The sequence below is a fragment of the Artemia franciscana genome, chromosome 13 (assembly GCF_032884065.1).
Source record: "Artemia franciscana chromosome 13, ASM3288406v1, whole genome shotgun sequence".
Classification (NCBI taxonomy): Eukaryota; Metazoa; Arthropoda; class Branchiopoda; order Anostraca; family Artemiidae; genus Artemia; species Artemia franciscana.
In genome coordinates, this window is record NC_088875.1 from 21,615,468 (window position 1) to 21,633,979 (window position 18,512).

Here is an 18,512-nt window from a genome sequence, read left to right on the forward strand (position 1 = left end):
GAATGACCAGGAGTAGTGCCGCATTTAAATGAGGGAATACAATTGGACGCTAAAGAGTTGAAAAATTTGGTATTCTCTCCAAAATTTACATGGGCGTTGTAAGGGACTATCTCGACCCGCTGATGATTCGGCTAATTCAGTTTTCATGCCAAAGAGGCCAGACTTCTGTCAAAAATATTGCCATTGCGTATGATGTATCCTTGACAATGCTGCTTAATAAGTTCGATCAACGCTTAAATAATTGATACGTGATGTTTGCTCAATAAACTAAGCCACTAGAGACTAAAGTCAGTAAAATGACAGATATCCATAGACTTAAAGGAACTGATGGAGAAAAAGGTGGATTAATAATTAAAAAGAAGAAATCCTCCGAACCATTGACTCCCAGGGAGTCAGTACTTGGTCTGGATAAACTTGCTGGTTTGTATGAAGATTGATTTTAAGTAGGCTACAGGCCTTGCCCTAAAACATACCTTGGGTTTTAATTACAGTTTTAAATAGTCTAAGTATTTGATCCTAGCAATCACAGTTCCCCATTTGGGTGGTGCTCATATTAATGGACTTTTGGATTCAAAATACAAATCTGACTATATAGGCTAATTTGTTCCTTAGCTACCTGAATAGTCCGTTAATATAAAAATTAGCCCCCTCCCTCCTACCCAGTCAATATTAGTTATGTATGAAAATTGCATCCCAGCCCCTTGCCCAGTAAATTGTTTGTTTGGTAAAATTCTAGTCAATTGACTTCTTGCTATCTCAGAAAGGGTTTAGGTTAAGAAAATGAAACTTTCAGGGATGAATCTACAGACTAAAGTATATCCCAGGAAGGTAGTTTGAAGCAACTACCTCCACTCCTTCTCCCTCTAGAGGGCCCTGATCTTTGATGATCTTTAAAATAGGCCTATGTGTGTTATAAAAGTGAAACCATGCAAAATAGATCTTCTGCTTAATTGAAGTGTAAAAAAATTGCTTTCAGCTTTGTAACTTTGCTTGATTCCATTTTAGAAGGTGTTAAAGATAGGCTATGCAAATACATTTCCTAAATTTTGAAAAAAAACATTGAAATGGCTCAAAATTCTACTCAAATACCAGGAATTGCAAGTTCAGAACTAAATACAGAGAAAAAGCAACTAGTAAATGAAAATTAAGATAAAATGTTGTTTTGTCAAAATTTTTATAGGTATAGGCCTGTCGTGTAGGCAAATTTCAGGGCCCTCTAGAGGGAGAAGGAGTAGAGATGGGTACTTCAAAATACCTTCCCAGGGCATACTTTAGCCTGTAGACCAATCCCTGAAAGTTTCAGTTTCCTAACCTAAACCCTTTCTGAGATAGCAAGAAGTCAATTAACTAGAATTTTACCAAAATACAGTATTTTGTCTTATACCCACTACATTCCAGGTCTTGTATTGTAAACATGAGACAATAACCAGTTTTCATGGTCTTCATAGCCTACTAGACAATATTAGCTTGGCAGGAAACTAGGTAAAGCTTTTGTTTCATCACAAGCTGTTGAAAATCTGTATTACTGTAAATAGGATGACTCTGATGATTGCATTTTGTTTCTTTGTCATTATTACAGAAGTGCATCCATTTTTTAAGCTGCCTAAAATCCCCCTTCAACAAAACTAAAAATACATAAAATGGGCAGGATTTTGAAGCCAAGGGAAATGCTAGGGTTGGGCAATATGAATGAATAATGACATTAAAACAATATACAATCATCAGAATCTAGCTAGGCTATACGCAGTAATAAAAAAAAGAACTCACAAAAAAACTAAAATATCCTCCCTTTGAACTTTTAAAACTACAGATTCTTGCCCTTGACTAACCACAATTTCTGGGAAAAATAGGGTTGTAATGATGAAAGAACAGGAAGATAACTAACAAGACTTAACCAATCAGTAAAATGTATACTATAAACATCAACTAACAATTCAACCAATCAGAATACAGGCCCTGCCTACTACCCAAAGTGCTTATGAACTAATGTGCTTTGTTCTATAGATAATGTACTGTAAGCGAAATCAGATGTTTGTTTTGTTCAGAAACAGCTGACTAGTGTAAACTCAGAAGTGAAAGTGAACCATCTTGGATTTAACATCAATGGATGCACAAGTTTTTTAATATCTTTTGACTTCCTAATATACAGAAATTACCAGTGATGACTGGAATTAGGATTTTAAATATAATTTCTTTCATATTGTACAACCCAACTTTTCCCTTGGCTTCAAAACCCTGCCCACTTTATGCATTTTTAGTTTACCCTATGGAGGAGGAGGGTCAACCAGAAATGGATATGCTTCTGGATAGTATAGAAACTATGCTGCTCTGCAGCATAGTTTCTACTTTAGACAGGTTGTGAAGAAACTTAAGTGGAAACTGCATTGTAACTACTTTTTAATTAAACATTTATTTGGTATTTTGGGTAGGTTATGGTAGTTTAGGTTAGTTTAGGTTATGTATTCAATATAATGGTGGTAAGATAAGATTTATTTCAACAAAATGGCTATCACAAGCTCAAAAGGGCTGAATTTGCACTTTAGCGTCAGTACAAAATCATTAAATTGCAATCAATAAAAAGTCAAATGATAAAAACTTGTAAAGTTAAAACAGGGAAAACAAATTTAAACAAAAGTCTAGCTAGTAAGAATTACAAAGTTTGCAATTGCAAAATAAATACTAAAACTATAAGATGAAAGTGGAGTGAGAAGGGGGGGGGGGGTATTGATTTAAAATTTTAATTATGTGAGGGATGAATGTTCTTCTATAACTTTCAGTAGAAACTCTTATTGGGGCAAGATGGAGGATTTTTCTTAAAACAGAAATGGGGGGCAAGTTTAGGGGGAGGGGGGGGGGTAAATGCTCACTAGGAAAAAGAAAAGTAGTACAAGTGTTATGCACAGCATTACAGGCAAAACACAAGGAAATTTGTGCTCTCCTTTCTTTAAGGGTGACTAGATTTGCTCTCTGAAGAAAGGAAATGTAAGGTACTTTACCCTCATTGAAGATAATTGTTAGGCATCTTTTTTGAGCTGTCTCTATTCTGTCCAACAATTCATTAGAGATCCCAGGATGCCAAACAGGACAAGCATACTTGAGGGTAGGATGTACAAAAGAGAAAAAATCCTCAAACAACAGGATTTAGGACATTTAAATTTATTACGGATTTTGAGGAGAGAAAATGCAGTATTTGTAAATTTTAAGAAATCATAAATATGTCAATCCCATTTCAAGTTGCTTTAGATAGTGATACCCAGTAATGTCATGTTATGAATAGACATTTCAGGGGGGACATGACAGGAGAAAGAAGGATTTTTAGGAAACTAATTGCAAAAACTGTTGACTTCAAAGGGTTGACTCTCATATCACTTGCAACAGCTTCATCTAATATTGATTCCAAGATGTCCATTGGGTTACTTTTTAAATTTTTAAAATATGTTTCTAAGACAGTTAGATCATCAAAAAATTTCCATCTATCAGGGAAATCAACACCAAGACTGTTTACCGTGGTAAGAAATAAAGTTGAGCCTAAGAGAGTTCCCTGGGGCACATCATTATAAATTGGGAGGGGATCAGAGTATGCATTCAGGTATTTGATGACTTGTGCTCTATTAGAAAGGAAGGATGAAATTATTCATATTAAATAGGAGTCAACTAGGAAGTCATTGGTTAGTTTCTTTTTAATAATGCATTGTGGTTAATTAAATCAAAAGCTTTTTGTAAGTAAATTGCAATAACATTGAGCCAGGTATTGGGCTTTTCAAGTTTGTTATGCATAGTGTCCAAAAGGTGAACAAGATAGTGTGGTAGAAGTAGAGTGCAAATTTCAGAATTGCCTTTGGTCAACATTTCAGATTATTTTTACTTTCAACCAATCAGATAAAAAGCTTTGATATAACTTGGAAAAAACCTGAGTAAAAGCATTGGGCAAGACACCAGCTAAATCTTGTTTGCTACCCTTCTTTTTTGCAGGAGTAATAAAATTTAATATCCAACAATCAGGGAACTTACCAGTAGAGGTAATTTCATTAAACTGCTGTCTTTCTGCAGTTTTTTTTTATTTGGGGAATAATAAAAGTAGCAAAAGAATCAAATTAAAAGGGTGAGGCAAAACTTTGGGTATTACACTTACCCAAATGATTTCATTGTAATCTGAAAGGTTGGGAGTATGAATTAATTTAGGGAAGAGATAGTTATCTACAAAAAATAATATTCTGCCTCCCTTTTTACTTAGGGGGTGGTCATGAGGATAATGTTTTTATGAATTGGGAGTGGTGGTCTGGGTGACCCTCCATAATTCTTTGTTGTAATTTTCACAATATTGTTGATAAAGTATTGTAGGCTATTTTTATTAATTTTGTTTCATAGTATTAACCAAAATCCATTTCTTGATAGAACTTGAGTGTGTTGGCTATAAGAAACAAGTACCAGATATACTTTAGGCCTAGAATGAAAAGAGTAACCTAGACTAAAACTTTTAATTTCCAATTTTATGGTTTTGTGGTGTTTATAGCCATATTTTCAACGGCTCATTCCTCCCTCCGTGAGCTATATTGAAAGCCTAAATTACAAGAGATGAACTTCTTACCTTGAAATATGCAAGAAGATTCAATTTAACACACAAAAATCTTTCTTTTGATTTTTATCCATGTTTCTAGGCCACTAGCCTAAATCATTTTTCATTATACAGTTTTATTTGGTGTTATAAAAGACACAGCTATCAGATTCGAAGAACAGCACTCTTTATTGATAGATTTGCAATACATACAATTATTTCAAAAATTGTATTTTTTTTGCAGGTCAGAGAAAATTATTGTAGGTTTATAATATATATCAGACATAACAATTCTGCTGTAGCAAGGAGAGTAAATCTTTTTTGTATAAACCTAGAATTGGGGTACTAACAATTAAACATGCTAAGAAAATAATTGTTACTTCATAATGTACAGACAAAATATAGTAAACACATTTTGAAGCCACTTTCACTATACTTTAACCCTCCCCCCTCCTGATGTGCAAATATATGGCCCAAATTATATATTTTCCATGTTTTTTTTTCTTTCTTTATTGTGTCAGTGTTGATTAAATTTATGGATACAAAGGATGAAACATTTTCTCATTAGGAAGGGTTAGGGTAAAGCATATTGAAAGCTCCTTACAAAAATTTTTCTGCTCATTATGAAGAAAGAATTGTTTTTTTGTGATATATTTCTGACTCAATAACCCCAATTGTTGCCAAATATCCATGAATATAAATGGAAAGAGAAACAAATTGAGATTAAATGTAATTAAAAATTAATGCATATTATATAAAAATAATGTTGTCTCTTTTTATCTTTAGATTTGTATGTATAGCCTTAGGCTATGCCTGGGAGCATTAGGAGGGTGAATCGTCACATACACAAATATGAACATCACAAAGTGCATAAAATTAGAAGTTTAATGGTGCTACTCTTTTTGTCTTATAGTGGTTCCTTCACCAGAGTCCCTCTCCTATGGTGTTACCATGAACTTGCCACTCAATGCATTTATCAGGCTCATTTCACATATAGCCTACTTGCTTGAATCATAAATTCCATTTTGAGCTCTAAAAGGATACATGTTGCTCCATATTATTGACTGGTCAAAAACGGCTGTCAAAAATCATGGAGACTGTTTTAAAACAGTCATAAATGCTTCTTTATCTCATTCCTAAAAGTGAATTCATTCACTTTATGCTATGTATAGTTAAGAGAGAGAGTCAAAGTTTAGCGTAAAGAGCAGGGTGTTGAAGAGGAAAAGCCCTTTCATATACAAAGTAATTTCTGTTTGTTTTAAGTTTTAATGTCGCTCCTTACTTTCAGTTAAAAAACTTGTTTTTTTTATTATATATATATATATATATATATATATATATATATATATATATATATATATATATATATACAAAGCTACAAGAAAATATCAGAAAAATGAATTCTAACTTTATAATATTCAGTAATATTTCTGTTAATCAGATTGTTATGCTTTCTTTGATTGTTATCTACATTTTAAAAATCCGGCAGATTTTAAATTCTTTTGCAGTCTAGGGGGTGTAATGTTATTGACTGGTCAAGAAACCTATTTACAAAGAAATGCAGAGCATTGAGAGATTAAAAAAAACGACTGGAAATATGTTTTAGGACTATATCTGTGACCATCAGAGGAGGAGTGGACAGATATGCAAATACAACGTTTGGAAACAGTATAAAGCATGGAATCTAATGGTGCTATTTTTATTTTAATTAAGATGTTTCTTTGTGTACAACTGCTATCCTAGAATTGTAAGCTCTCCACTAATCAGCCAGTAGGAAGAAAATATTAAAGAATGCCCCTTTAATAGGTCAAAATATTATTTGTAAAGGAAGTAGTTATCATTAATGGGAAGAGCATGGTAAGATTCATTGAGTGATATGTTCACCTTTTACTGAACATAGTAATGTAAAACCATAGATTTATCCCCCCCCCTCCTAATGCCTAGAAAAAGGTATAGTCTATATTACAAAGCTTTCCTGATTTGTTGAATTTTTGGTTTTCTTTTTAATATACTGCTAAAAGATGAATGTGCTGCCTGATGAACCTTCTTGTGCTCTTTCTAAATATACTAATTGCTATCTTCAAAAACTCGATTTGAGCCTTTGCAGTATCATCTTGTTCCTTTTTGTTTACAGTGAAACTAAGATCATCTAGAGAATATGTGTTAGCAACAACCCAAATATAGTGAAAAGTTGTACACCTCCATGGTGTACCTCCCCACAATTCAAAGGAGATAAACAGCTCCTTGAAAGTTTCCAGCAACATGCTACTAAAATACCGTATAACGTGAGAACCCTTGCTTACCACGAGTTGCTAGCAGCATTAAAAATCCTGATCATTGCCTACCATAAAAAAAGAGGTGATGTCATCACAGTATTCAAACATCTGTAGGCCAAACCTAGTTTAAGCCTTCTCCCTATGAACCCCTAGCAGAGTTTCAGGGGAAATGCCCAGAAATTTTCCAACTAAACTCAAACTGTAGAGAATGCTACCACTTTTACCTCAATGATATTTCTCCACTTTGAAACTCATTAAATAATCATACTGTTCAATCTCAAACCATGGAGTCATTCAAGCAAGATGTGGACAAGGATTGGGTGCAAAAGGAGTGGCATCTGTACTGGGATGCTCTTAGAGTCTTCAACCAAACTTCAAAGTCAACACTGGGATTTGTTCCTTAAGTAGTGATCCTTCTCTGGATACATAATCCAATTTACGATGATTAAAACATGATATTTGATGCAAAATCCATAAACAGAGTTGATATTTCACAGTTATCTATTCCAATTGCATAGATTTACAAATTAAATTGCAATCAGACACAATGTAGTTAACATTTGATTTCTTTACATTTTAAGTTTTTGTATGCATTTGTAGTAATTTTTGAATGTTGGAAATATTATGTGAATATATGTCTACTCATTTTAGGCTTTGATGCTTTACTATTTAGTAGAATACTCTTTACTTTTCTCTAAATCTTGCTTTTTCAATATACGTTTGAAAATCATTTGCTGTTGGTTTTTTAAGTCGAAAATTTGATATTTATCATTACTTAAGAACTAGTATATTGGATTACTGTATATCACACGAAATTTGACTGTGCCATCAGAATCCCCAATCAGGATTAGTTCTTTTTTGCAGAAATAAGGACTTAGCTAACTGTTGGACCAAGTCAGCATGCAATAATGCTGTCCAATTCTGCATGCTGAGCTCGACTGATTTTTGCTCCGAGTTAGTCTTCAACAATGACATGAAACTGGAGCTTGGACAGACTAAAAAAAGAAAAAAAGTTACTGAATAGAAGCCAAATTCAGATAGCCTCTGTTTTCAACTGAGTCCAGATTTATTAGCTTTGGCTTCGAGTTAGGACTTAGACCACTTTTGCACTGAATCCTGCAGTCATGCTACAAAATTTTGCAGTTTGGACCTTGCCTGTTTCGAATTGGTTCTGTCTGTAGCTGAGACTTACGTTATTTTGGTACCAAGCTGGTTTCGTTTTTAAACCAAGTTTTAGTGAGCCACTTTACACCAATGATACAAATCAATGATACACCTTTTCCTGACCACAGTCGTGGTTTAAACAAGGTATAACTTGCCTAAGGGACTAAGAATCAGAAAAAAAAAAAAAAATCTGTGTTCAGAAGCTAACTTTTGTCGAGGTGGACTAACTTGCAATATCACTTCCAAGAAAGGAGCAAAGAGCAAGCTCCAGTTTGCTTAGCAATGAAGTAACAATTAAATTTTAGTTGGTACATGTGGTGATTAAAAGGAACAAATAATATTTTGGTATAAAGACAACACCATCAGTTGATTTGTTTAATGTAGAAAGTGAGTTTGGAAGTGCTTTTAATGCCTGAGCTCAAGGTGCAACTGGATCAGTTGAAAATGTAAGAAATTGTTCTTCCAAAAATAGTCTTTTTAAAAGACATAGTTTAATTTTGAATAGTCTATTCAAAAGACAGAATAATAGACAATTATATATATATATATATATATATATATATATATATATATATATATATATATATATATATATATATATATAAACACTTAAACACCCGTTTGTTTAAGCTTCTTTTTGAGTCTAAAGAGGACCTCGAGTCTTCTATTCGCTTTCCGCCCATCATAGGGTACGAAAGACTCCCCATTAGTATATTTCAACGCTTGCCACCCCAGTGCTTTTTTTGCCAGTCATATGGTCATTTTGCGTCTGCGTGCTCAGGTACCCGAAAATGTTCCAGGTGTGATGAGGCTGGCCACTCCACAACCAAAGATAATCCTTGTACCAAGGCACTTAAGTGTGCTCTTTGCAATTCCTCCGACCACCCATGTTACAGTTTTAAATGTCCTGTCACTCAGTCTCTTCCAAAGAATTCCAATGCCTGAAGAAACCTTAAAAATTGTATTGTGGTTTATCAATGGGAAAGTTCTACCGAAACATCACCTACTGTCTGAACTTTGCTTGCGGTTTGACGTGGTGGGTCTTCAGGAACACTTCTTGTCAAGCGATAGTCGTCAACTGTTGGAGTTCACGTCTTCTCATAATCTGTTTTTCCACCATGCTAAGTCCACTCGCGGTAGGCCTTCGGGTGGTTTGGCCCTGATGATACGGAAAGAGCTACTTGGTAATCTAGTTGCTAAGTCTGACAGTTTCCTTGCGGTTAAAGTTTCGAATGTGGTCATATTCGTAGTTTATTTTCCTACTAATTACCCTAATGATATGTCTGAGAGGAAGTTCTCTCTCACATGTACATCTATTGCCAAGCTAGTGTCAAAATATGAAGATGAATGCCTAAGTTGTCTCCTGTTTGGTGACTTTAACTGTGAACAGTCTGACCCTGAAAGCAATAGATCTCAGATCTTGCTCCATGCTTGTCCAAGTCTCACCTATGTTGGAAATGATCGTGATTTTACGTACATCCATCAATCTGACTCCGTGTCTCAGTTGGACTATTTCTATTGTTCTTCTATGATTAAACCCACCTCTAATACTACGGTTCTTCTTGATTATTCCATATCTGACCACATGCCGATCTGTAATTCTTTTCAAATAAAGCCCTTGCCACAAACGTCACCCACAAATTCCCCACCTAAATGGTTGTTCAGCCTTAACTGGGAAGCTGCTAACATCGATTCCTACCAGAGTTCATGTGACTACATACTGTTGAAGATCCGAATTCCTTTCGAACTTCTCTGTTGTCCGAACATGACAGTAGACTTGGAAAAAACCATCCTACTAAAGATCTGCTGTTCTGAGATAATGCATGCTATTCATACTGCTGAGAAAACTGCAGTTCCTGTCCACAAAATTCGCCACGGCACAGAAGTGCGTAACTGGCAGAATAATCCTATTCTCCTGACCGCATGTGATTCAGCAAAATTCTGGCTACAATTATGGGCAGATTGTGGGAAGCCGCGCTCCAGAGTAGTCAACGCTGTTCGTATTTACACGAAACGTAAATTTTCCAAAGCCATCGCACAGCATAAGGCTAACGAAATTGCCCGTACCAGCGAGATTGTCAATAATTCGCCTCCTGCTTTATGACATCTTCGAGCCAAGAACAAATCTTCCAATGGCCCGCCCTGCATGCCAGAAAAAGACTGGTGCGACTACTTCAGAGACCAATTCTCAGCTCCTAATTTTTACCTAGATAACACCTTTTGCCAGGCCCTTGATAAGGAGCTTCAGTTTGCAGTTAAGGATATTAGTGTCCTGGTCACTCCGTCCTTGATGCGTTCCAAAATTGACAAGTTAAAAAAAAAGAAATCTAAGGGCATCAATGGTATATCTGGTACTCATTTAAGCTTTGCCAGCAATCTTCTCCTAGAGCACCTTTCTCTGCTATTTCAAATGATTTTCGTTACTGGCATCATTCCAGACAGCGTTGGTGTTGGATTGGTCCATCCTATTCTCAAAAAAGGTAAACCAGCTGACCAGTGCGCTTCATATCGTCCGATCACTGTTTCAACTACTTTTTGTAAGCTATTTGAATCCCTTATTTTTGATGAAATTGCGCTTCGATGCCCTACTCCGGACGACCAGTTCGGGTTCAAAAAGCACTCAGGACGGGAACACGTTCACAGCGTTCTTACAAATCTTCTTATTGATGCTGATAAAAATGGTGATCTTCTCGTCTTTGGAGCACTTGATATTAGTAGAGCCTTCGATTCTGGCATCCATGGGCATATCCTGCTCAAAGCCCTTCAGCGAGGTGTTTCCTCTTGCATCCTTTCCCCTCTTTACAGTATGTACAACAAGCTCTCGGCTGTCATCCTGATCCCCTCTCCGTCCGGCACTTTTCCTTCTAAAGAAATGCTGAGTGTCAAGAAAGGCGTACGTCAAGGTGGCAAAACTTCTCCATCACTGTTTAATAACGCTATTATCGAAGCACAGCAAGTAATAAAGCCGTCGTGCTTTTTCTGTGGGATTAATCTTTCGCTGCTGAACTTTGCTGATGACATTCTTCATGTTTCTCGTTCGATATCTTTATTTCAACAACATTATGACTTACTTGCAGCAGCATACAAGCAGATCGGACTTTCCTTCAACGAATCTAAAACAGAGCTTCGTTTTTTCAATGGTTCAAAAAATGAGCTTTCAATTAACCTCTCCGTTAAAATTGGCGACACTCTGATTAAGCCTTGTGAGTCCCTTACGTATCTTGGCCTTCCTATTTCTTCTACATTGAAGGACACACGCTCAGCACTGACAAACCACCTCTGTTCCCGTTTACGAGCGTCTTACGGATTACTTGTTGCCAATAAGTATCGTTTGAACCGTCCTCTCCTTGCCCGGCTATACAATGCTTTTACTACCCCCCATCTGCTTGCTCTGGTTCCCTTCTGGAAAATATTCACAGCTACCGAAAAGAAAGCCATTTGCAGCGCATTTTACAGATATGCTAAGTTTCTCCTGCGTCTCCCTTTGTGGCACAGCAATGGCGACATCTCCAGGAAATATAAGGTCACCAACCCTTCCATAGCCATAGAGAGAAGAATCTCCAAATTCAGTACCAATGTTTTAAGAGCCAACCACCCCTGGACTAGTGTTATTTACAATATTTGTAGTGGAAGTGTGTTCAAATTTTTTTGCTTTTTTTTCTTTTTCTTTTATATACTCCGTCTTTTCCGTTTTTGACTGGTAATAAATTAATAACACACACACACACACATATATATATATATATATATATATATATATATATATATATATATATATATATATATATATATATATAAATGTATAAAAATTTATAATATTTTGTTTACCTATTGTTGCTAAAGGGAGGGATATATTAACAGGATAAGCTTGTTTTTGGTTTTACTTGGTTGTTGTACATTTGCTGGTTTTTTTCTTTCATAGGCATGTATTTTGGGGGTGATACCTGACGCGGGGATGCCATGGATATTCTGTGGTAGCCACAACACTGTGCTGGGTAGAGAATTTAGAGTGGCGAAACCCTATATAGGCCAATGTATTCTCCTGATGAGCCCTTATGTTGGGTTTTGCCTCTGAATTATTTGTCTATAATATTTTTTCTATTGTTTGGTAAATGACGACTTATACTTATTGACGACATGACTGCCTGTCCATGGATTATTCTTTATGGTTGATTGTGTGTGGCTATGCTGTTTGACCTATGTGATTGTATGGATGAGTAGGGTTAAGGCCTCATTCAAGTGCTGGTCTATATTAATCACTAATTTAGGAAAACAGTCTTCCTTTTCTCCTTCTGTCTCTTTTTTTTTTTTTTTTTTTTTTTTTTTTTTGTGCTGTAGCATTGGTGATTTCTCTTTTCATTATATATATATATAATAAATTATTTTTTTTTTAAACTGATATATATATACATATATATATATATATATATATATATATATATATATATATATATATATATATATATATATATATATATACATATATATATATATATATATATATATATATATATATATATATATATATATATATATATATATATATATATATATATATATATATATATATATATATATATATATAATTAAAAAACAAGTTTTTTTTAACTGAAATATATATATATATATATATATATATATATATATATATATATATATATATATATATATATATATACATATATATATATATATATATATATATATATATATATGTAAAGGTCTATGTTGCATGAAACTATGGTAATCCATACTTTTCATTTGATTTGTGTTTTTTTCTCACTAAAAATTTTTGCTAAATTGAAGTTAAGACTCTTTTACTTTTTATTTATTTTCAGAGCAAAAAAGAAAAGAAAAACTTGAAGAAGTTGCAGTTGAATTGAAAAGAAGTAGAACTGATGAGGACAGCTTCATAAAGCCTAAAGATGGGTAAGTCATTATGTAGTAAAATCTCTTGGAATCCATATTTGCGCAATGGGTTTGGAAAGGAGCAAAATACCCTTCCATCGGTTGTCAAGGAACTTTTGGAGGTAAATAAGTAAATTATAAAAAAGAGGATATGTCTCAAAAAAAAAATAAAATCATGCTTGAAAGACTGGCTGGCTCAAGGAACAGGTGGCAGATTTTCATGCAGATTGAATATAGAAGCTGGTTTCATGATATGGTAACTGCTTAAATATGTATGGTAACTATGCTGAAAATTTGGGAGAAAACACAGTTTTAAATTTTATAGAGTACATTTTCTTAGTCGTATCTAAGTCGTATACAGTCGTATCTAATTAGGTTAGAAAGAATATTTCAATATTAATTGGATACCTCAGTGAAAAAATGGCTGAAATTTTTTTTATAGGTGGCTTAAAAAGTAAATACATATTACTTCTTTTTTTTTAGTATTTTAACTTTTGAAAAACCAAACAGCATAGACCCTAAATTTCTATGTGTTGCTTAGTTTTGGTTGTAATTGTAAATTAGTAAATTGAAATAATAGGTACAATTGGTCAAGAGCTTTTTTTTTAGTTTAAGTAAAGGTTGAGAAGATGGGAACACTAGACTGATATTCATCGATTGGAGTTTCTGATTGTAACTTTGATATCTATAAAACAAATTTGAAGGAATTTTGATATGTTACTCATGGACTTGTTATGAAAATTGATATACTGACATCATTAAATAATAATCAAAGTTTCCACTAGTAGAATGGTGTGGTTTTATTACAGATGAACCACCGCGTATCTGAACCCCCTGTAACTAAGCTCCGTGCGACTGAACCCCCGTGTAACTGAAGCCCAGTGCAACTGAACCCTTGTGCAACTGAACCTCATTTAGCTGAACCTTCATGCAACTCAGCCCCATTTAAGTGAACCCCTATGTAACTGAACCCCAATGCAATTGATCTCCTGTGCAACTGAACCCCATTTAACTAAACCCCTGCGCAACTGAACCACTATACTCAGTTTTTTAGTATTCTATAAATATAAGGCAATATTATTTGGTAAAACACAAGTTGGTGCTTTTTCAACCTTTTTGGAATGGTTTGTTTTTTAAAGGCATGATATAAATGCCTGTCAAGATGACACTTGAAAAATCTCTGTTTTGTTGTCCCAAGAACAAAGAAAATCAGACGTTACAAACCATTAAAGTCAGATTTATTTCTCTTCTTTTTATATCTGTCATGGTAATAGGGGTTCTCTTTGCCCTCTCACTGTCTACGGGTCTAGGCATTTACTCCCCCTCCGGAAAATGACCCTTGCCCCGCGGCTAGTTGGTTTCCAAATACTTTTGACTTTTAAAAAAAAGGACTAGAACTCTCAATTTCTGATCGAATGAGCCTCCTCTGAAGTTTTCACAACCATGAGGCGGAAGAAGGGATGAGGAAAGGGCATTCTCCCTACTTTACAGAATAAATTCTGTTAATTTTGGGTTTAATGTTACTCTTGAATTTCATAATAACAGCATAGACTTTGTCCCCCCCCAAAAAATTGACTCCCCAAACAATCGTAACTAGCCAAAATATTTTAAGGTCTATACAAATTTTACTGTCTTAGGTAAATTCCCTCCTGTTTTACAATTCCAAACTTTGTACATAATGACTTTAAACCTGTACAGTGGGGTTTAATGATCGTTTCGTGTTTACGGAAGTAGTAAGATGCCTAAAAGGGTGCATTTTAATACCAAAACATCCCATCTCATTGAGCATTCACGTTAATACATAATTAGTTCTAAGGATAAAAATAGGGGAGGGTAGAGGTAAAAATCGATAGATAATCCCTGGGATGTATCCATAACTTTTGTTTGGGAGGTTATTTTTTTTTGGGGGGGGGGGCTGGGGGGAGGGGACAAAACAACTTTAAAAAACATCAAAAATGTGAAATTTATAATTAATCCCCCTTGATTTCTGGGAATATTTCTGGTCTTTGTTGTTATTTTGAAATTAAAAAGTAACATTAAACCTTATAATGAGCAGAACTTATTTCGTATAAGAGGGTGACTGCCCCTTTCTCATCCCCACCTCCACCTCATGATCTTAGAAACTTTGGAGGATGCTCATTCAGTTAGAAATTGAGTTGTCCTTTTCTTATAAGTCAAAAGTAATTGGAAACCAACCAGCCGCGAGAGGAGGGGGTATTTTCCGGTGGGGTGTCTTCCTTGTGGGTTATTTCCCGGGAGGTAAACGCATAGACCCGTAGACAGTGGTAGGGTGAAGTGAACCCCTATTAACATAGATAAAAAGGAGAAACAAATCTGGCTTTAAATGTGTGTGACGTCCGATTTTCTTTGCTTTTGTGACAATAAACAGAGATTTTATATGAATCATCTTGGCAGGTATTATTATTATGGCTTTAAAAAAACAAAAAATTCCAACAAGGTTGAACAGTTAGAGATTCTAGCTTGTATTTTCTCCAATGATATTGCCTCGTACTTGTATAATACTGAAAAACTGAGTATGGTGTTCAGTTGCACATGCATTATGTTACACGGGGGTTCGGTTGCACGTGGATTCAGTTGCGTGACGATTCAGTTGCACGGGAGTTCAGTTGCACAAGGGTTCAGTTGCAGAGTTGTGCAAGCGTTCAGTTGCATGATGGTTCAGTTGCACGAGGTTTCAGGTGCACGGCGGTTCAGTTGCACATGGATTGCTTTGCATGGGGGTCCGTTTTCACAGTGGTTCAGTTACAGGGGTTCAGTTATATGGTGGTTCAGTTACATGCACCCTGAATGGTATGTGTGTAGTGTTGGTCAGCTATCAAAATCAAAATACTTAAAGTATTAATATGTTCAAATCGTATTGTTCTTAGTTTCAAATATAATTTTTTTTTATTTAATAGCTTCTTGTTTTATTTAAGAGCTTATTTGTTTAATAATTATTTTTGGTTAGGAAGCATTACAGAGCTGTCCTTGACGAGACCCCTACTTATACAGGAGGATTATCGAAAGAATACCAGGAGCGACTAGAAAAACGCCGAGAGCGAGATAGAGAAAAAGAGATTCGCGTAACAACTAAAGAAAGAAGAAAAAAAGAAAGAAGGGATTATGATAAGCATCGTGAGCGGCATGACAGGTCTGAACGAGAAGAAAAATATCGTGACCGGCATGACGATTTTTATAAAAGTGATAGAAGGGATGGAGAAAGACAAAGTGAAAGAGAAATGGTGTCTGGGCGGTACTGGAAAACTCCTAGGAGAGAAGATGAACCTTCAACTCCGAGATGGAAACTAAAAGGTAAGTATTTTTCTCATGCTTTGTTAATATAAAATCATTCTATAACTTGCCAGTATTTGGTGGGAAACGTGGATTAATGCATAAACAGAGCGATTATGGTTGTGTTTAAGTTATAGAATGGGATTCTGCAGTTCCCAATACGTTACTAAGTACCCTCTACGCTCTCTGCATAGGTGTAAATACATACTTCTATGGAGCGTCAGAATTTTCTTTTCAAAGACACTGATGCTCTCACTTCCATAGAAAAATCGGTAACTAAGGAAGGAAATAAAATTAGTAAGTGTGTTTTTAAAAATTTTTCAACATATGGAAGTTTCTAACACAGGGGAATTTTGTGTCACTAAAGTTTTTGAAATAAAATTGAATTCCATTGCCCCCCCCCCCCCTTTTTTAATTCGTCTGTTTTTCCCATCTTAAATATTGTCTATTTTGAATTTAAATATCTTCTAGTTTGGTTTTGGAATTCGTGGCATTTTTATTGCAAAATCAATGGGATATATAGGGAGAAAGCCAAGGGAAATATAATTTGGAAAGTTGCGAGAAGTTTGGTAGAAAACATAGAGTTGTTAAAAGTGTTGTGATGACACTTACATTTAAGCTTAACTACTGTTGCATATTTTTAGTCCTACTGCTTATGCTTCTATTTTGAATATATCCTATTTTAATTTTCGTACTTTCCACAGATCTTGAATACATGGGTATGCACTTACTAGGTGTATTTTTTTTTAAGAGATCAGGCACCTTCACCAGAAAAATCTTGTAAACTAAAGCCTCTTTCCTTTGAAAAGTTCCTTTATCTGTACTTTGTCGCATTTTTATGACAAGGTTAGATTTTATTGTGTAATGTGGTCAAGATATGGGTATATTTGACGATCATTTAAGCTCCTTCACCAAAATGTTATGAAGGGTAAAAAAAAAGAAAGTCTATTTGCTAAAGGTCTGATGGTTGAGCCTCTGTAAACATATCAATCAATCATTTAATTAATACTAAAACACTATTACAAAAGTAAAAATGTTATTCAGCCCAAGAAGCTTTGCTTGTTATGGGCCACACAACACAATAATAGAGCACTAAAGGACTATAAATAATACCCTAAATCAAACAATACATTTGAATAAGAATAAGCACTAGCATACAGTAAAAAAAACTGAAGGAGCACTGAAGGAGTAGTTAGCGATGAATGCGACATCGAAAATTACGTCCGAAAGTCCACATGAGTATGATGAAGGAGAACATACAAAATCTGTTTGAAAAACTCATTGAATTGATGAATTAGTGGGAGCTTTGAACCAGATATTTCAGAATAACTGATAAGTCGTCTACATACTTGAGTCTCTTTTTCAACCTGGAAAAGGCAAATTTTGGGAAGTTAGTATTAAATTTTGGGAAGTATAAAACTGGTAGCATTTTGACGAGTAGAGTATATAGCATTCCCTGCTCGTATGATAAATTTCACATCGGTGGAATGCATCAACAGTTTGCGGGCATTTTTATTGTGTACTGAAATTAAATAGATAATGGTATCAAATTTGAAAAACCTTCCGAAACTTTGACTTCAGCTCCAGCATAACCTGTTTTTCATCTTCCCGGCCATTTCCAATGATAAAGGTTTTACACAATGGGTTATGGAAGCAATAGAAATAAAGATACATGTTTTCGCGGATTTAGCAATTAATAGGGATGCTAGTAGTTTAAATATTGATTCTGTTTACGATATTATTTAAAAAAATTAACCATTATTTAAAAACAAAGTCTTCCAAAATTCTAAGGGATAAAACAAATAAAAACCAAAAAGACTGGCAGCATTAGATTCTAATCAATTAAGTCCATTTTAAAATTATAATCTTGTTTTTGCCAGTTGCTTTTGAGTGTCCATGGAAGTAGCTGGTTGATTGTATATGTAATTATTATTTGTATATATATATATATATATATATATATATATATATATATATATATATATATATATATATATATATATATATATAATATATATATATATATATATATATATATATATATATATATATAAATATATATATATATATATATATATATATATATATATATATATATATATATATATATATATATATATATACTAGCTGTTGGGGTGGCGCTTCGCGCCACCCCAACACCTAGTTGGTGGGGGCGCTTCGCGCCCCCCCCAAGCCCCCCCGCGCGCGTAAGTCGTTACGCGCCATAATAGTTACGCGCCATTGTAGTTGTGTCCCTATGTCCCACCTGTGAATATAGATATATATATATATATGGTTTTAACTACGTAAAACTTGCG

General features: G+C 34.6%; 1 protein-coding gene across 1 annotated transcript in view; it reads left to right on the plus strand.

The window, feature by feature from the left end:
* Window positions 1-208: 208 nt before the first annotated feature.
* LOC136034653 (pre-mRNA-splicing factor ATP-dependent RNA helicase PRP16-like) overlaps window positions 209-18,512 on the plus strand; it is a 126,379-nt gene continuing 108,075 nt past the window's right edge. The window contains exons 1-3 of the mRNA XM_065715965.1: window positions 209-420; window positions 12,834-12,924; window positions 15,872-16,215. Of these exons, the coding sequence (XP_065572037.1) occupies window positions 297-420; window positions 12,834-12,924; window positions 15,872-16,215 (559 nt within the window). The 5' untranslated portion in view covers window positions 209-296. The remainder of the gene's footprint in view (window positions 421-12,833; window positions 12,925-15,871; window positions 16,216-18,512) is intronic.